This window comes from Erithacus rubecula, assembly GCF_903797595.1.
Source record: "Erithacus rubecula genome assembly, contig: SUPER_Z_unloc_3, whole genome shotgun sequence".
Taxonomy (NCBI): domain Eukaryota; kingdom Metazoa; phylum Chordata; class Aves; order Passeriformes; family Muscicapidae; genus Erithacus; species Erithacus rubecula.
In genome coordinates, this window is record NW_027635944.1 from 1907254 (window position 1) to 1928243 (window position 20990).

General features: G+C 38.8%; 1 protein-coding gene across 5 annotated transcripts in view; it reads left to right on the top strand.

Moving 5' to 3' along the window:
- ARB2A (ARB2 cotranscriptional regulator A) overlaps window positions 1-20990 on the top strand; it is a 221542-nt gene that overhangs the window by 186426 nt on the left and 14126 nt on the right. For 3 of the 5 annotated variants that reach the window (XM_079331363.1, XM_079331362.1, XM_079331365.1), the window contains one exon: window positions 163-455. The exons of 1 other annotated variant lie outside the window; for it this stretch is intronic. In XM_079331363.1, the coding sequence (XP_079187489.1) occupies window positions 163-440 (278 nt within the window). In that variant the 3' untranslated portion in view covers window positions 441-455. Of the gene's footprint in view, window positions 1-162; window positions 456-5936; window positions 6554-20990 lie in introns of those variants that run through there. One more of the 5 variants, XM_079331366.1, reaches the window with a different exon arrangement.

Genomic DNA, 20990 nt, shown 5'->3' on the forward strand with positions numbered 1-20990 from the left:
TTGGCATTTGAAACCTTTCACTTACTAAAAGCATTAGAGCTCACCCTAAAACTTACTAACATACTTCTACTTAAGTGTCTACTTTATGTGTGAGTGGCCTAATGCACTTCAGTGCATGCACAGGTTTTAATTCAATCCCTGTGCTCTGATTTTTCTCTGAAGAATTCAGAGAGATTCCTGACTCACTGACTCCAACACAGCTGGTGGTTCTGCCCCTCTGCTCTGCTTTGGTGAGACACCATCTGGATGTCTGCATCCAGCTGTGGGGAGCTCAGCACAAGGTAGATGGAACAAGTCCAGAGGACCACGGATACTCAGAGGGGTGGAGCACCTCTCCCATGAAGATAGAGTGGAAGAGTTGTTCAGCCAGGAGAAGAGAATGCTCTGGGGGTCCTTGGAACACCTTCCAATATCTAAAGGTGCTACAAGAGAGCAGATGAGGGACTTTTGACAAGGGCATGGTGTGATAGGCTTCAAACTGACAGAGGGTAGGTTTAGAAGAGCAAAGAGAGGAAAGAAACTCTTTGCTTTGAGTGTGATGAGGCACTGGGACAGCAGAGGTTGTGGATGATCCATCCCTGCAAGCATTCAAAACCAAGTTGAATGGGGTTTCTTGGAAGTTTGCACAAATTCCCCTGACAAGGGGTTTGGAACTTTTAAAATCTCTCTCTTATCCTCTTTACTTTCAGCCATAATTAAGGACCTCTGTTAGACTTGAGACTTTCTTCTGTCTCAGTCTTAGCCTACCTTCCGAATGGAATCAAATCAAAATACATCCATACTGTCTCAGAGGAGGTGAATCCATCTCCCATCTAAGAAAATGTAGAGTGGAGAAAGATTAAGACTTCAAAGCAGCCTGTACATTAAAGGTCATCACATGAAATGGAGTAGAATTGGGAGTATTTCTGGTTAGGAGACTGGAGAGATCAGCTTGGAATTTGGCAGAGACAATGGAACAGACGCTTTAATGACACTGCATTGCTGCTAACTGTGGTTGTAGTTCAAGCTGAGTCTTACAGCATTTCTCCTACTTCTGGAGCAGGGAGTTCAGAAGCCCTTGGGAAGTCAGGGCAGGAAGAGCTGGAAGGTGATGGGAGAAAGCAGATCCATGTATCTGCATTCATCTCTGATGCAGTTCAGGAATTGAATCACTTTGATTTCAGGATAGTGGCTTGAATTTCACCCCAGGAAAGGTATTGTTATAAATTTTGCCAGGTGAATGTGGCCTTTGTTTTCCTGAATCCTGTTTGCATTTTTAAGCCCATGTTTTTCTGCCAGTGAAAGCTTGTTATTTGAGAGAGATGATTAAACTTCTCAGTATTTTGCCAAAGTGGATATGCACCAACTCTCATTTAAAATAATCAAGTAAGATGTTACAACATTAGTAAAATGAATTGCCTAATCAAATCTTTTTAAGGCCTTCCTAGTTGGCCCCCAAAATCACTAGTTATTCTGTTAACAGTTGCAGCCAATGTAGTTAAAACATTGCAAAATAAGGAAATTATAACTTAAAAGACAAACAATGGAATGAAACACTGACAGTAATGACGAAAAGTTCTATTCACAGAAGAGCCTAGACTTGAATATATGTCTTTGTAATAAGAGAAAAAGTGCAAGAATTAATTCTTGCAGCTCATTAAAGTAGCCTCAGGCTGGTAGAAGAAAAACAAAACTAATTTTGGAGAAAGGTATGACGTGTGCTGGTGGTGCTCTTGAGTAAGTCTTCAGGTAGTATTTTCTGGTACCAAAAATCAAGGTTGAACTCTGTATTATATATCAAACATTTAAGTACATTTAGGTAAGCCAAGTACAATTTTTCCTGTGTTTATTTCATTTTTTGCTTTGAATTTAGAAATTATTGGCCCCACACCCAAGTGACCCACACTGACTGATCAGTCAGAGCCCTTGTTGCAAAGCTTGTGTTGACACCCTGGAAGCAATGAATTACCCATTGGATTATGGCAGTGGTAGTTCGTGATGGCTTTGCCCAACAGGTGACTCCTGCCTGCTGCTTTAGGAGTTCAGTTGTGTATTTCCACAGAAAAGCCTGTGTTTCTGCAGATGCATCCCATGCTGAGCAGATCATGGGGTTCAAACAGGAGGCTCTCCAGTGAGGTCAGATGGACTCTCCAAAACCACAGGGTCTATGTGAAGGGATAATTGCATTAGTGAGGCTTGTGACAGCTCAAGGGAAGGATCAACTTATTTATTCCTAGCAGCTTTTAACCCTATGTACCAATGCTTCTCTTTCTTTGTTCTTTCTTTAATCAATTTAATGAGGACTGTTCTGGGCTGTTTTCTGATGTTAGCTTTTCATGATTAGGGATGTGTGCCCAGCAGTACAAGAAATAGGAACAAAACCATTCACTTTTTAAAATAAAGCAATTAAGCAATTTTTCCATTCCGTTAAAAATGGTATTTCTATATTCACTAGTCATTCATGGGTATTAATATTACATTAAGCTGTGTTAACTGTAAAGTTCTTTGCATTTTATGTCTTCATGTGCATGTAGTTCTGTCAATAAAAACTTTGGATTTCAGGAGAAAAGATAAAATGCTGAAGCTTTTTTGTCAAAGATGGCAGATTCCTGTGTCTGGCTGTATGTTAATTTAAGATATTTGTAAGATTAATAGACAAGTGGAGGAGTGCAGGAATCTGCAGTGTGAAGCTTGCTTCATCACCCATGTTAACATTCTCATCTGCTGCTAAAACTGGTCCTGCAGTTCCGTTTCTGCTGTTGTACTTTGTCTGTCAGGACTGGAAATTATTATGGTAACTTTGAAGCATCAGACTGTCTTAGCCACAGCTCTGGCAGTGGCTGCACTAAGTCCTACTTTAATTTATGTCTTCTTAGCATGCAAGTAAGTAGCTTTTCTGCTATTCCTGATTTTCTTCAAAGGAACTCTGCTTTTATACTCCTGCTCAGTCCCAGGTGTTGCAGACAGTTTTTCATTTCATGTGTAAACCTAGTTGGATGGGAGCTCTTATATTGTGCTTAGAGTAGCTTAACTCTACAGTGCTTTGGAAAGGACAAAGTCTATAGAGACCTGTTGAACCATATTGCAGATTCTGTTCTGGAGTGCCAGAGACTCAAAAGTAAACATGAAAATGTGAATTGAAATTATTGACTTGAATTGCCAAATGTTGCTTGTGTCAGAGAGTTCAATAACACTCATTCATTTACTGTACTACAAAATAGTTACATGTAGTTGGGGCAGTGCTGATATTGGAGAAACAGTTTCATCAAAAATTAGTCTGGTATTTAAACATATCTATTTATCATTGCAATTCTTGTTGCCCCTGAGACTGTCTTTGTGGTAATAATTAATAATTTAAATAATTACAGTCAGATATTTCCTACTAAGTGTTTGACACTGTCTGCTGTGACTGTTGTTTCTAATACTATTCTATACTATAGTGCTATCTCATTATTGCCTTATATATCCACATTTGCACATTGTCAGGTCTTAACTCCAGTGCATGATTGCAAGCTCTCCTAGAGCTCAACACCTGAAAGGAAGTGTTCCCTGAGAGATATCCTCCAAAATTCAATAGCAAAATCTTAATTTCTGTTGACATAAAATCCAAAAGATGTTTCACATTTCTGATTTCATTTTCTGTTAGAATCCAAATACAGATCTGAATTTGGATTTGGATTTGTTAGAATCTTTCAAAAAGTTCCGTTTCAGTTGAAAACCTCCCTTTTTTCACAAATGCATACAGTTTAGGCTGGGAAGGATATTTAGAGCACTTACTGTCCACTTTTAGATACAAGTCTTTAACTTTTGACCAGATATTATATGGAAATTTTAAAATTTACTTTGGTAAAAAAGTAAAGAAAAAAGTAAAGAAAATGTTTCTTCCACTAAGTCATTCAGTCTTGGCTGGAAGAATTCAGGAGATGGGAAATCCATTGCTCCCTTCCCTTTAACACCTTCAAACTGTGAAGAAGATTGGTTTATTTCTTATTTGGTTTTGTCTGATCTCAAATTCCAAAGATTAGTTCTCATTGTGCCTTTTCTACATTAAATTAAACAGCTATTCAGTACATTTGCTTTTTCTCCCTATGAATTACATACTAGCATTGAGTCAGCACAGCATTTTCTTTTGAAAAATGTAATAAATTGAGTTCTTTAAGTCTCAGTGGAAGTTAATATCTCCAGGTTTCAAATGCTTTCATACATTTCTCTGTAGCATCTCCAGTCATTCAACTTCTTTGAGAGAGACCTGTCTACATCTTACTAATGTAAGATCAAGTCTTTGCTACCTGATTCTCTATTTCATTAGGCAGCAGTTATATTTTACACTTTTATCACCAGGAACTTGCCCTTTCTAGAGCTGCTGTGTTTTGGCTCAATTTTAAGCTAGTATTAGGAAACACTACAAGTACTTTTTTTAAAAAATAAGCCAGACAAACACACTAACATGAGAAGAAAAAAGGCCATCACCTTTCTTGTTAATAACCATCCCATCCATCTTCACATTTACATAAGTTTTACTAACAGTGAATTTGTATATATTTCATGTGTGGTTGAATTGCCATAGGACACCCCAGCAATAACATCTCCATTCAACAGTGGTTTCTCCATGATAGCTGCATTTGCTGATTTCTTACTCTGCAGGTTCTCAGAAACATGGAATAATACTGACTTGCAGCCATTTCTCATGAGTAAACAATTCTAGAGTTATTCTATTTGTCCCCTCGTGAATTTGTGAAACATTGACCAATTTCTGCCTAAGTTGAAGTTGTAGTTAAATAATGAAGTTGTAATTAAGTTCTGCAGCTTTTGTGGTAATACTTTACAGCATAGAAGAAAAGTGAGAGATATATCTCCCTAGTAAAAGGAAGACATTTTAATGTCTCTCTTGAAAGACAAGGGGGAGTAACTCACATACTAGACACAGTACCTGGAATCAAACAGCTGGCAAAGCAGCAGTTATCACCAGTCAAGCAGGAAAAGTAAGGGCTCCACTGTAATGACAGTCCAGAAGTTTCATGGGAAGCCTGGGAAGAGCAAAATTCAGTAATTGTTGAAAACAAAGGAGAGAAAACACTTTCTAAAAGGCCTGCTTAACTGATTTCATGTTTTTACTAAGCCAGGGGCACTGATGCTGTTGGATGTTCTTTTGTCATCCAGCAACTTTCTAAAAATACCATTCGTTCATTTATGTTTAAATACCACATCTTGATTAAATTTACCAATCTGATTCCTACTTTGAAGAAAAAATACACTTTTTGCAGCATGTATGTTGCCAGCAGAGGCTTCTCTTTGTCCTGTCCCACCAGTGTCATCAGGTCAGGTTCACAGGCCCCAGAGAGCCAGCCACTTCTCTTCATCCAGTCAAAACACTGCTGAAAATGGTAGAGTCATGGATGATATTGCACATTTTTGTCTATGAGCACTTTTCATTGTCTTTGGAAACTCTTAATATTTGTTACCACCCATCTCCTGAGGTTATACCTTTGAGGGTGGGGAAGCTCCCCATGCATTGCAGAGGTGTGCCCAGAAAGAAACTTAGCCCGTTCACTGTTTTGCCAAAGTTGTCACAAAGCTCCTCAATAGCATCTTCTCCTGGGCTTTTTTCTTGTATTAATTTGTGTGCATGATAGACCCAACATCAGATTTTATCCTTATTGCTAATAGCAGAGCACCACATCCTCATCACTTCTGTGCACTTGAATCAGCCTAAATAATAGGGTAATAAGGTAAACCTAGGTAATAAGCAAATTTTTAATACTCCAGGTATACAAATTATTTGAGCAACCACCAGTAACGGCAAATTTGGCTTCATGGCCATGGTTAGACAAAAAACAAGAATTGGAAAAACTCGCTGTGGCATAGCATTAATTTCATCATTCCCTTCATTTTTATTTGCCAGATAAATTTATTTGCAGCACATGGAGATTAAATCTGTATTCTCTTTGCGTCTTTAGCACCCTGCCCTCAAGCAGCTAATGGAAGAGTTTTCTGACTGCTCCAGCTAGCTCTCAGCTGAGAAGATTGGTTTGCCAACCTGTGAGATAACCAAAACATGATAAACATCGAGTTCCACTGTGCCATTTTTAGAGACCCTTTCCAGAGTATATTTGCACTTTAAACTTTCTCCTATCAAGAAACATTTGGAAGGGCCAATTTTCTGTAGAAAGGACTTTTAATTTTTTGAGAACCTGTATCAACAGCTAATCTTGTTGTGTTGATATACAGGAATAGTTAAAAGACTTGTATTAAAAGCATTGTGATTATTATATAGTTAATAATAATAATACTAATGAAAACAAACAAATGCTAAGAATTCAAATGCTCTTTGGTTACACAGGTAGTGCTAAGGACAAGGCTCATTTAAACAGACATATTCTTATATTACAACATGCAAACATACTCTATGAAATAATTATTTATCATACATATCTTAATATTATGAAAAATTATGTTTCACAGTGAATACTTTTATTTATTGAATAACGTTTACTAAGTGGCATTTTTTAATCTATATTTCAATTCTTATGTGAAAGACATTTCCCCACACATCAATTCTTTTATTTCAGATAGGTTTGCAAGACATACCTACAACATGCATATGGTTAACAGAATAAACTATTTTAGATTATATTCATAACTACTGCTGTGATAAGTAGTCAGTTTGAAGATAAATGTCATGTACTTTTACACAAACACTGTTAAGTGCCCATTATTGCTTTTAAAACAAGGCTTGTGCAAATGAGGCAATGTGTGTAAAAGTTCTTACGACTTTATCTGAGACTTTTATGTTAATATATTGTTTGAAATTATAAAATGCACACAATGCAATTCATTGTACCTATAAATAAAACCCACATGTATTTGAAATCTGAAGGCCAATTTTGGCTCTTAAATATTTACATGATTATCTGAGTCTGGCAGACCTTACCTCTGGCTTTGCCTTGCTGGGCAAGCAGGTTGTCTTTCACCACCATCAGTGCTATTATGTCAGAGTTTAAACTATATGCTGTGTTAAACTGGAAGGGCTTTGCATGGAAGGGAGCATTCCTGTCTGAAGGTCTGCATGCTGTGACTGCACTAACAGGATTTTTCCACCGCAGCTGTGCATGCAACAGAAACAAATGGGAGCACAAACATATCTCAAAACACTGCTGCAGGAGCAGGCATCACTTTTTGATTCTAGAGAAATTGAACTTCAAGGACTCATCCTTACTCTGAGTAGTTATATTTGAATGTTTGTTGTTTGGTTAATTTGGAGACAGAGTTCTAGACATCTGTTTATGCAACTTGGTCCATTCAATGAAATCTATCCCCTTTTTCACAAGGGAAACCTCCCATAAAATCCTGTCAGATTAAATAAACACATGTAAAATAATGGCTGAAGTGTAGTATCCAGCAATACTATAGTGGACACTGATAACATTATGTGTCAGAGCTGTGAGATGGGATTTGGATTATTTCAGGAGTATTTTGGATGTTCATGATTTTGACAATTTCCTGCTACTGATTGCACAAAACTTAAAAATTCAGCACAGCTTATAAATCTTAAGAGATTCCTTTTGGCTGCTAGGCACTTAAATCAGCTGCTGCCGAAGATTCCCAGTGGTTTTGTTGGGTCTCTTCTTGTTCCAACAGACCATTATTTTAAACTAAATGCCAAGTGTGAGCTAATGTTTTAAGAGTGTTCTTTTCTTCTTCTGTTAATAGCCCTGGATGAAACTTACTAAACATTTGTGTCATCCTCTGTCTGATATAATTCTTTGATATTATTCCTTACTCTTGAAGCACATGCCTCCTCTCCTCCAGGAAAATACCAGCTTCCCATAAAGATATGAGATCTGCTATGCAGAGGAATGGCTGCAGCTTGGAGAATAAGGATATGAAAGAGCACAAAAGGAACCCTGTGCTATTGACTGGCAATTGGTCACTTTCCTTTGAGATGCTGATTTGAGACCACCTCCACTGATGTGGGAAGTTGGTTGTTGCTTCTCGTGTCACTGGCCTAAGCACTGCACTGTCTTATAGGTGAAGGCTGTCCCTTCCTCATCTGTCTTAAAAAAGAACTGGATCTCCACTGGTTTTTTTAAGGAACAGCATTCCTTGCTTCCAGGCTGCAGCATTCATGGCAATTCTAGTTTCCATTACTTTAATCAGTCAGTCTGTCCTAACTAATTATTTTTGCCAATGCCTTGTAAATGCCATGCATTTGTTTTTTTAAAGTAGATCTTGGGATGGAGAAGTCTCACAAGTGGAGAGGCAGGGTGTTCATTCAAGCTAACCATAGGATTTCTGGTACACTGAGCAGAGGAGGAGTTGGTGACAGATGAAAGGAGAGCCAAAATACTGTTTTTCATACTCTGTCATTTCTGGGTGGCAACAAAGAAAAACCACAACCAACCAGTGGAGATGGCACCAAATGTGATGGGCTTCCCCACCAGCCAAATGCCACAGGTTGTTCTCATTGAGCCAACCAAGCAAGAGCATGCTTTAAATGAAGATATTAGATGCAAAAATGGTCATTAATACCAGTATACCCAGCCTGTGAGAAATTGGGTTAAGTGGAAAACAGATAGCACCGTGGAGTCCATCATGTTGCATGATGTCAGTAGAAAATGTACACACATAGTCTTGGGAATCCTTGTACAGGGTGTCTTTCTTCCAAAGCAGATCAGAGCTCAGCAGAGAAGTGAGGACTTTTTCTGTTATTTTGTGGGTTGGTCATAAGGTTTTTGTTTTATAAAGTTTTAGAAATTCCAGGGGAAATAGAAGTATGAGCGTTTATATCACCTGCTGTCAGACTGTCCCACTTTAGGAGGACTCTTCTAAAAAATACAGGCAAGTCCTGGTTTCTGCCAGTTTGTGTCTTCACTGGAATGACATTTTTATTTGTATGGTTTTAGCTGTATTCACAGCTTGTAGTTTGCACCGTAGATAAATGTTATCTTGGTAACAGAGGTACAATAAGTCCCAGGTGAATTGATTTTCCATCCTCCAAAGCTATTACCAACTGTATAAAGTTTATTTTTTGTAGAAATGAGGGAGTAGAAATTGATCTTGAATAGTTATTCTTTCCATACACAGGCTCTTTCATTACATATTCTGTTAATTCTGGTATGATTTTTGTGTGCTACATGTCTTTTTCTAAACTTTTTCTCTGATTTCATGCCTGACTTTTTTAATGCTACTAAATGATTTACTGGAGCTCTACAAGTGATATTTCATTCACCAGGGAGACTGAGCTGAGTGCTGTCCCCAAATTTGATACAATATTGTGTTAGAATTAATATGGATATTGATGCAAAATTAATGCAAATAGACTCCACATCTAATCCCACACTCCCTCACTCAAGTTCACTGGCAGCAACAGCAAGTTACTTCTTTGATTTCAGTTCTGGATATGCAATATTTATGAGAGGTTGCACTTTGCAGCTTAACTTTGGTTATTGTTATTCCAGTACACATTAAAACAGTTTCTGGAACTGAATTTGTTCTGACACTGTTGTCAGACCCCACTTAAACAAAACTGAGTTTGGGCTTTGGTATGTTTTGCTTGTGGCTTACCCCTGTAAAAGCTACACCACCAGTTTGAAGATGCAGAATATAATTAGCATTTTGCTGGTTGTACCTGTACAGGACTGTGCAGGAGACTTCTCACAGCTCTAAGTGCCTGTGATGTGCAGGGCAGTATTTGATCATCTCACTTCTGCTTTGTATGTCTGCAGAGTCTGGCTTGAGTGCACTGTTAGACTGTAATTGGTATAACTAACAACTAATATGAAGGAGCAGGATAGAAGTCATCACCAGACTTCAAAGGTTTTATTAGATTGGTGGGCAATCTTTTCCCTCATATAGTCTGTTGTTGTGTCTTCTGAGAATGGCTGAAATATTCAATGATCTCTAACCTTGACATGTTAGTCTCCTGTATTTTACTGGTCACATGCAATTTTCTTTTATTTCTGTCTATTTAGATGGGCATGGTCTTTCTGATCATGAAATCACAGGCTCATGAAGTGGTTTGGGCTGCAAAGGACCTTAAAGATCAGGTAGCTCATACCCCTCACCACGGGCAGGGACAGTTGTCTCCCTTTTCCATTCAAATATTTGTGCCTAGGTGAACAGGTTTTTGGTGGGTAATAAAGATTGGTTTAAACTATTTTAATTCTCTTGCCCTGCTAGCTTCAGACTTGCTGAAAATTGTTGTTTTGATATACTTTGTAATGTAGGTTGTGTATTACATTTGGGGCATAGGCTTAGATTTAAAATGTAGCTGTTAAAATGCAGGACATACAACCATTTTCAAAAGATAAGGTTTTTTGAGCTGCTTACTTAAATCTAACTGTCCAAACATAGTTTTGTTTATATTTTCACTAAACATGAAAACTCATACTGGTTAAGTGTGCAAGTCAATGACAGTTTACATAGTGGGGAAAAATCAATAGATATTCCCCTGTGTTTTTTTGGTATGAGAGTCAAATACCCATCAAGAAAACTTGCAATGCTGAGTCCAAGGGGAAGAAAGATCAAGCCCACCAGGAGCAGGCATCTCTCCCATCTATGCCAATGTGCATGGCTGAATTTCCATAGCAGATCCTCTTTTCTAGGCATCATGCAGTCTCTTCTCCCAAAGCAGTGGGCAGAGCAGAGGAGGGCTGTTTCCTCCTCATGGCCTCCTGGTCACATTTGTCTCAGGAGAGCTGTGGTTGTTTCCATGAGCAGAGACAAGCAGACCTCCCTGGGTACACCAGCAGGGATGCCTCTCCATCTTACAGCCTCAACCCTTTGCTGCTCCAGCATCCCACCCTGTGGTCTCTCATGGTGTCTGAGCACTGTAGGTCTGGGAGGAGAATGCTCAGAAGTGTTTCAATAACATGCAGCAAGCTGCTTGCCTCCAAATCAAGCATGGGTGTAATTATCCTTTTAACCAAGACACTTTAAAATAGACCAGGAGTGACTGTGAGGGAGTGAGAGCAGCCCAATGATAGATTTAAAGTTCAACAGAGGGGGAAAAATCATACAAGGATTTCACAAGCAATGACACTTGGATGGTATTTGGGAAATCTTTTTTCTTTCAAGACTATCTTGCGATTTACTATGGGAGTAGCACATCAAAGCTGCACTGACTTCAAAGCTTAGAACCACTTACGGCTTCCAGCTATTACTAAAACCTACCACTTCACCCTGCCAGCAGCTCATCTCAGCTGCCTCTTTAAGTTACACCCATCTACTTCCTGCCTTCTGATTTTGGGGAGGGAAAAAAAAATAGCCAGAAAAACTTGTAAATTAAATATAGCTGTTCGCAGTGAAGCAGTGTCAAAATCAGGGGAAAAAGGCATTAAGACATTAAAGATTTAGTACAAACTCAACAGTGATTTACATATGCACACTCTCATTTGGCTGACTCTAATAAAGCTGTCTGCTTTGAGGAAGTTCCCTGTGAGGGTGTTCCCCCAGGGTAACAGCCCCTGAATGACGTGTGCAAGCTGTGTGGGCTGTTAGTGAGGTCCAGATGTTACCTGTAGCTTGACACAAGCAGCAGTGCCATGGCACTCCAGGATCTCTTCACAAATTCACATGTGAAATAAGTTCCCATCCCTATTCCATATTCCACGCCCTCTGATCTAGAGAGATATCTGCTCGTGTACCTCAAAACAGTGTGCCACTGTGAGGCAGTGATCACCATTTATTGCTGCAGTGGTTGTTGATTCTTTTGTATTAGTGGTAGATATGTGGAGCCAACTTTTTTATATTTGTATTTCAGGAGTCCCTGAAAAACTCAATTGGAGTAGCATAGGGCTCTGTTACATTCCCCAAACTGATAGAAGAAGGCTAAAATGTACCAGAGTGGTAATTTTAATGTTGTTCAACATTATGTATTAATGTTGTTCAACATTTTAAATTGATACGTTGTTGTTTTCTGATTGGGAGATTTATGCCTGGAGTTTTTAAAATGGTACTTTAATTTCTGAAGACAGTTTGTCTTGCAGATAACATATTAATGGGAAGTTAGGAACGAGTGTGGTCTTTGAATGTGTTTCATATAAGTGTTTGTATATTCAGTATAGATCGATGACATAGACTAAATGCCATTAATCCATTTACAGACATTCATTACAACAAAGAGAAGTTAAAACTGAAAGAGCCAATCATCCATTAAAGAGAATTTCTCCACTTCCTTACATATTTTGAAAATGCCTTTGCAGGTGTTTAAAGATGATTTTTTTTTTTCTTTATTTCTTCCCTTTACAAGGAAAGATTTTGGCAGCAGTGGGTGTCCCCACATAGTGCCAACCTGCTGTTTGTGGCTGTTTGTGGCTACAGCATTCCATCAGGGGGTTGTCTTGTCCTCACCCACACACACACACAAAGTATGTGCTTCTGCATCAGACACGTGGCAAATCTCAGTACAGAAATGGGAAGGCAGACAGCAGGCTGTTTTGCCTGGATGGTGGTTGCCACTGGATGTAAATAATTTAATTATTGTGTACCACATTGACAAAAAGAGATTCTAAAAAGCTGATGTATGAAAAAATTGTACAGGGACTTACTGTTAAATCTGTAATATATATATATATATATATATATATTTATATATTTATATATGGCTAGTGTATGTTCTTTCTGAAGAACCTGGCTCTGCTTTAAACTTGTAGATGGGAGCTTCCTGGCTGGCTGATGATGCAATCAAAATGTAAGGTTATTTGTAATATTTATAGACACTCCATCAATACTGTGTGTAATACATTTTTTCTCTTCTTAATATATGCATTTCTCTCAAGCTGTGCAGACCAGTAACAACACAGTCATTGAAAGTTCTTTGAAAATACAGGAGGACATAGTGTCTCATGTCCTTATGTTAAACTTGGTACATTAACTTTCTTGCACAGCTTGCTGCATGGGATTATGATATACAACTGTGGCAAGGCAGACTAGCAACATACAAATGCATGAAGTGCTGCTGGATTGCCAGGAACCAGGAAGGGTGTGCAAGCATGCAGGCATGGTTTCTTTAACTTCATTTATGACTTAATCAATTAAAATAACAACTTTGGATTTCTTTTTGTCTGCAAATAACTATGCACAAGTCATCTGCAGAGCTGTTATTTCATATGCTTACTTTCACAGCATAAAAGTTATGTCAGTTTACTGCAGTACATCCACAAGCAGAGCTGGACTTGAAGTTACAGATCAAATATGTAAGGATAGAAAAATTATTTTAGATTGGTGTAGAAAATTCAGGAAAGCAGAGTGAATTCTGTAACTCACGGGTTTTTATCTGAATTTCCCATTATTATTCTTTATATATTCTTTGCCTTTTTAATCTTTTGTTCCCTTCATGTTCAAAGATGGCAAGATTATGGAAGCAATAGGCACTGCAGCCTACATTTAAATTTAGTTGTGATATCACGGTATGGAAAGTGTTCTTCTGATGTCAGGTTGGCTTGATCCTCTGTCTACATTATTAAACCTCCTTAAACATCTCCATTATAGTGTTCACCTTGCTTGACTTCAAAGAGCAGTGAAGCTGTAGAGGGAGTGAGCCCCAACTCTGCCAAGTGGGTTACCTGTGGTTACTTAGAAATGCTAATGCCTTCTCTGCTGTGTTCATGAAGTTATATGTTTGTTGTTCTGCAGCTCTAGAATCAAAATAATAAAATGACTGAGATAAATATGTAGGTTAAAGATATTCTGTGATTTGATGTAATTGCCATTCACTTTTTGAAACCTTGTCCACCCCCACCCCACCCTCTTCCCCCCACCCAAAAAAACCCAATAATTAATTAAAGATGTTATCTCAGGGGAAAGCAAAGTTGGCACAATTACTGGGGAACCTCTTGAGTGTGGTCTTACTGAGTCACTCAAGAAAAGGATGTAGATGAATGCCTGACCTATCACTCAGAATTTATTGGGAACTAATCTGTTCAAAATGTTTGGACTAAGCTAAAACCTGTCTTGCTCATCTAATGAAAAAGGTCAAAACAGAGAAGAAAGTGCCATGGTTTGTGTTAGGTGACACTGTGCCCTGCTTGTCTAATTTGATTACACAGAGCCACTGATGCCCCAGGCAAAGCTGATTTTAGCTATAATCAGCTTCTTAACCTTTTGAGAACTAACATAAACACTACCTACTACTGGTTAATTATGTTGCTCTACTACATACAACAAAGTACAAAGGTAAAAGTGTAGAACTGTAGTAACACATGTTGTGACAAGATCACTCCAGGGGATTACAGCCTGGGATTATGTTTTATCTGCACTCGCTGATTTCTTTCTTAAAAATTAAAGATGGGCAATGAGCAGTAATCATCAGTTTATGGATTGCAGGCAGCATTGCCTAGTTGTGCTACTGCTTTGTCTCAAATTCCTCTTATATACTGCAGGGATGACTTACTGGATTGCTATGGTGGTGGATCTGCTTTTTTAATTATTTACTATTATCTTGGTTCTAATTGCTTAATTGTTATTAAGCATGTGTGCTCCCTTCCTCTTTTTGTAGTCTATTTTGGTAGAAATACCATGTCTGTATGAGACACCTGTTTCTAGGTAAGATAAATGGGATATATTTTAATTTCAGATCTTTCATATACATATAGGCAAGAAGCAAAACTTGAGGCACAAAAACTGGACCTTTGCAGAATCTGTGTATCCTAGCTTCCTGTGTGTTTTGGTTCATACACTTCCTCTAGTTTGACAGAAAATCTGCATTTCTGTGAACTTCAAAACCTTGAAGAGCTTTCTAAGCCAATAGGTTTTCAGTGCATTTAAAGTTTTTCTGACCTGTCCTGATCCCTGGTTTTTTATAATGAAGTCTTGATCTACTCACATACTTGCTTTTCTTGCATTCTTGCTGCTTGGAGGTAGCATGCTGCCTCTGAGTTTTCCATTCTGTAGCAAGTAGGTCTGTTTTACTTTCTTTCCTGCTGTTGTTGTCAGCAATCCATCACTCACCCCCAAAAGTCTGCTCAGAGTAGCATCCCTAATGACTCACCATTATGAGCAGCATTAGCATGGGTGTTGCCTTTTGCTTTTCCTGTGCTCTGCTTTGTCTCAGTGTGGGGTGTCCTGGTAACCCAAAAGGTTATTGTCTCCATACCTATCCGTGCCCAAAAATTGTTACTGTCTCTCAATGACCCTGCCGCTGGGAAACCAAGGGGAGTTGGGGCAGAGGATGTGATTTCTGCCACTTTTAAATCTGCTTGGGCAGGCCAAGCGTGCTCTGTCATTATGGGTCTCTCTTTGTTCTGGAGAGTCCCCGAGGTTTAGCAGTTTTGTATCTGACAATTGTTTCCTGTTATTTCTTGCTTGTTACTATTGCCATTGTTAGTAAACTGTTACTTTTCTAGGTACATCTGCTCATATTCATTCCATATTGGTAGAAAGGGATTGGTAGAACCCATAAAAAGAGGCATCTCGTTCCAGAGTGTTCTCCTTCAAATTGTCTTAAACCAAGATAGGGGATGTTATAAAACTGGAGCACTGGGTCTCAGGATGATCCATACCTTCAGCCAACCTGCTTCCCATGAAAATTTTAGTGAGGCACTGTGGTAGCAGATAGATTAGCAGGGGTACAGTTATGTCAGGGAGATAAATGAGCCTTCACTTAATTCAGATACTTATTTTATTAACTAAAATTAATAATGACTAGAGTTAATAAAGTAATAATACAAAAAAAAAATTTAAACCAAACTACTGACAAAACAGCTACAATAAGTAATAACACAACACTTGCAGACATGAAAATCTTGATGAGTCTATTTATACAAGGATGTACGCAAGTTACAATGTCAGAGTTGCTTTGTTTTTCTTGCAGGTAATTACTGTAAGATTTACCTTGCACATATCTATCCATGGCAAAAGTACAGTGTGTTGAGCAGAAATTGGGCCAACTACTAGCATCTGAGCATCAGAGATGGCAGAATTTTTTAGCTGACTCTGCATGGATGTGAGTGGATCCCTTAGTTCAGGACAGGAATGAGAAAATTCTCTTGATTTGCTGAATGACTTGGTGATGTGATCTTCATCTCAGGCTCCATGATCTTCTGCAGGAAAGGAGGATGCATAAAGAAACCGAGGCTGACCATGACCCCTCTGGATTCCTTGCAAACTTTCTGGCCTTTCAGTATGTACTGTACAGGTTGTCTCATGTTCTGATGGCACTTCACAGCCTGGCAGCTGTAGGCACAGCTGTGTAAATTCAAGCTGTGCCCTGCATTTCCCTGTGGGAGACATGTAGAAGTTTTGTGTTCTGCAAGCTCAAGGATGACCTCATCTCTTGGTTGCAGATAAATTTTTCTAAGGTTTCATATGGTCTTTTGCCTCTACAGCCATCATGTAACACTTTCTCTGACCTAATCTAACCATCCCCTTCTCCTGGTTTTGATTCATAGAAGGGAAAATAATTGATTTCAAGTATTTATTGTGTAGATCACCATGGCATTGGTTGCATTTCTTGAACTGATGGAAAAGTTTCATCCCTATCCCAACTGGACATGATTATTCTGCAGCAGTGGTCTGGTTTTCTTCACCTATCCTCTTACAAAAAAGAAGTGGGATCACACTGTCTTCTGGGTCAGGTGTCAGAAATGAGAGGAGAAAAGGCATGTCTGCAAAACCTGTCTATGCAGATCTCTACATTTAGAACTCAATGCTCTCAGGCCTCCTTAAATCCTCAATACATTTCAGTTACAAGGAGGCTTTGTGCCAAGTTTGTGCCATGTGAGTACCTGCTTTGCTGCAGGATTATTATCTGGGGACTGTTCAGGTTCATCTAATTGCTGTGGACAGTAACAGGCAATGAACAGCAGTAATGCAATAGACTTAGGGCAGTGTCTTTGCCCTCCAGGGTACCTTGGTGCCCTTTACACAGTAGGTATTTTCTGGAGTATATGGCACTGAAGTTTGGCTGTTTCTTAATGAGTTGGGTAATTCTCTGGTTGCTCACAGAGGAAATGAAAGACTTTTTTTCTGTTTTTGAATATACTCAGAAACAAGGGAAAAGTTCTGTGCTGCACTATTACTGCTCATGTCTTGAGACTGGCAGCAGCTGTTTTCCAGTCTCTCTTTGAGGATCAGCCCTTATTTCCATCAACCATCAGGAGATGTGGAAGCACTGCTGCTCCTGACTGCTGAAAGGATCTGTGTGCCTCACAGCCCTGGGATAACAGCCACAGCAAATCTTGATCCCGACCCAGCAGAAGTGGAACCCTGAAGAGCAAGAGTGAGGTTTGTGCAGGGTTGAATTTTATCAGGGTCTGCACAGAGAAAATCACAGGACTCAAGCAGTATTAGGCTTTGAGAATCAATTGCTTTGCAGCAGCACACAGAGGATAAGACAGCAATGGTGCATGCTGCAGAAAAGACAAACCTTTTCCAGACATATCTAAATAAGCCTATAGCTTACAAAACTACTGGTGATGCTTCAGTGGGGAGCCCTTGCAGACAGCATGGCCCATGGAAAAGAAGAACTAGAAAACCTGAAAAGGAAAGCAAGAAAGTGATGAGAAGTCTAGAAGATGTGGCCTTAAGAAAAAGGGTGAAAAGCAGGAAAAGATTTAGCCTAAAGAAAGAGGTCTGAAAGAAAAAAACATGGTGGAAGTCATTGGGTTTGTGAAGGAATATTTCAAAGAGGGAAGGAATAGTCTGCTGTCTGCACTCCTGGTACAAAAGGAACAAAATTAAATCACAGCAAGAAAAGTTCAAGTTAGACACTAAGGGAAACTTCCTAATGGTGTATCTGGATTTACTGCCTTCAAGGTGCTCCATGGAGGAGGTGTTTAAGAAGAAGGCAGACAGGTGTTTGCTGAAAGGGATGTAGGGGCATTGGGTCTTGCTGTGGACCAGAGCATGGACCATGCAACATCTGTGTCACAGCTGCTTGTTCATGGCTGTGTGAATGGGCAGAGAAAAAAAAAGCTAAGCAACTGAAAATCCAGATTGTCAGGTTCAGTTTTTAAGCTGTTTTCATTCTTGCTGTCTTTTTAAAATAAAGACTATACAATAGAACAATACAGTGCTCTCTTAATAATGTATAAAATAATTGTTTTTTAATATCGCAAATATTTAGGTTTGCTTTCTGTCAGATGTGTTGGGTGACATTATCTATTATGTTTGTCCAGATGCAGAGGATGTTTTATTATATGCAAAGATATTGATAACAGTGTCCTTGTCTGACATACAATAGGAAAAGAAAGTCTATTAGAAAATGTTAACCATGAACATACTATCTCTTGTCATTGTTTTTTATGTCCAGAGTGTCCCCAGTCAGGGAGTGAAACAAGTATATCTCATATATACTTGCAGTGGTCTGTCACACACAGGGAACAACAAATAAATAATAAATAAACCTTAGTAAAGTGTTTATGAACAGTACATTTATGAATTTGTTGAATACATCTGTACAACAAACAGCCTGAAATCTGGATGTCATCTAGTCTGGATGTCTAACAAGAAAATAAAAAGAAAAAATGGATGCATGTAACTTATAATAAGTGAGCAAACCATTTATATACCGTAGTAAAACATGGAAGAGTAAAAATTGAAGTCTGTTTTTTCATGTTAACTCCAGAATCCTAATGAGAGTGATTTGCAGGATGGGAAATTAGTGAAATAAGTTGTGCTGTTCAGTTAGTTCCTAATCCTACAGTTTGTAAATAATTCTTCACTGAGAACCCTACTGCTTTTAACAGGCATTGTGTGAGCTGTGGCCAACTTCATTTTCACTCTGTTCCCAGGAAAGAGTGAAGTGCATTTGCAGCATACTCCATGGAGTGGATTGGAATAATGATATGGCTAGGGTGAAAAATGCATAAAACAGATCAAAACAAGTACCTTGGGAATCTTTTAGCTTTTTTTTCTTTCCATGAGGTCAGATCCCCACACTCCTGGGATTTTGGAGAGCAGGGATGCTTTAGTAAATGTACAGTGAGAAAATTGCCAAATTGAAGATTTCTTTAATGTTACTGTCCAAAATCACCAGCCATGCTTGAACATAGTAGTTTTTAACAGAACATGCACTCTCAGTGTGTGACTTCTAGCTTCAGGAGGAGAGCATCTGCTTTCAGTGCCAAAAAGTTGTTTTGGTTTGGGTTTTTTAATGAGTTTGTGTCAAACTTCTTTAAGTTATGTTTTTATATTTCAAGTTCTTTCTGTGTTTCAGTCTTCAACTCTTGCCATGAAAGACATAAATAGCTGCAAAAAAACAAAAAGCTGAAAGCCTGCAGATCATTTAAGAATTTCTGAATCTGTAATTGATTCTTTATATTGTATATAGACTAAGGAGATACTCAGTACACTGTGATGTCTTAATTCACTTGGAGATGGTGTCATTTTCTTACTTTTTAAAGATTAAATAAGAGAAGACATCTTGGCCCTACAGGATTTGTGTGTGGTTGCTTTGTTTATACAGAATATGCATCCTTCACTCAGCCATGTGGGATTTAATTAATCAGTCCAGAAACTTCTGAGCACACAGAGTTTATGTCGCTGTTGGTGTCACTGGGATTTGAAGATCCTGAGTGCTCTTTTAGGAGATGTCTAGCATCTTCTTGCATTTGACCATCAGTTTCTGCACTAAGAGACTGGCCCAGGCAGCCCTCTCTTCTTTTCTGAAGCTTCACTGAAATCACACAATCACAGAGGTCATAGCATACCTTTCTCTACTTTTTTGGCATATCCTGAGTAATTTGCCTTGGTAGCAGAGTGTAAGGTTTGCATGCAGTGACTCAAGCAAGGACAGCAGCAGTCTGGGTTGCTTTGAGTGTCATTCTTGCCCAGGGGCAGATGTCAGTCTCTTACATAGAAGCAGACAGTTACAGGCACTTTAATAAGCCTGAAGTAGCAAAACAGGCCAGTTTAACACTCTGATTTGAAGGCTGATTGCACAGTTTGCCTTGTTGCAGGAGACCCTGTACACAGTCTCTGCTCTGGTGGGGAGCTGCAGAAAAGTATAGAACAAGTCACAGACCTTCTAAGTACTTATATTTAGATGTTTTTTCATCCTAAATTCAGTCAGAAAAGGGTTAAAATCAATTTGTCACAGCCAAAGGAAAGAGTTGGCATTGTAGTATCTAGTGGGAAGAGGAGTCTGTCCACCAAAAGTGTCAATAATTTTTTGGAAGTGGCCCTTGCCATGGCTAGGGCAGAGCCTTTATTTCAATCTCTGCTTGCCAATTCCAGATACATTACTTTTTTCTCTATGTTATACTTAATTGTCTCTTGATCTACTTGAATTTTATGATCATGGATGATGGTGTTAAATATAGATGGCAGTAACTGTTGTTGCATAGATGGTAGGGACATCTCAGGTCATCAGCAAGTTGTCTCACCACAAGTGAGGGAGTGATTAGTGTGCACTATTGCAAGTACTAGATGCTAACAACTATATAATTATTTATAGTTTTGTAGTGAGTTAGTGGTGATAGTCTGTATTTTATTTACTGGTCGATTTTTGGTCTTGCAGTTTTTCTGTTGCCCGTCCAGTGATGTGGAAAAAAAACTTGACTTTTTTTTCAGCTGTGTTTAGCAAGAAACAAAACCCCTCAAATTATTTTTTAGATCACATAATTTTTATGTCATCCTCATTATTACTTGGTGAATTTTTAGAAGCTGGTGGAGGCAGAAATTCATTAGCCATCCGGAGAGATACTGGGCTCAGACTGCATGTGCAAGGGTCAGCATGCAGGCCTCCTCCTCACCCAGGTATGGATGGCATGGCTGTCCTGAGCTTGGATGGGCAATGAGGAGACAGACACCACCATGTATGTCTACATTATGAAATGAGGGCCATCTGCTTCAATGGGTAATACTGGATAATAGACTGTTTCATGCAAATAGTAATTCACTAGCAATTACTCTAACAGCTAGACATTGAAGGCAGATCTTACAAAAAACATTCTAAATTTGTCTCCTTGTTGTGATAGACAAGATGAATATGCAAATAAATGAATGGTATGAACATTTTGTACTCTGTCCCATGCATTACTTAGAATTAATAAATAGGGGCTTGAAGTGTG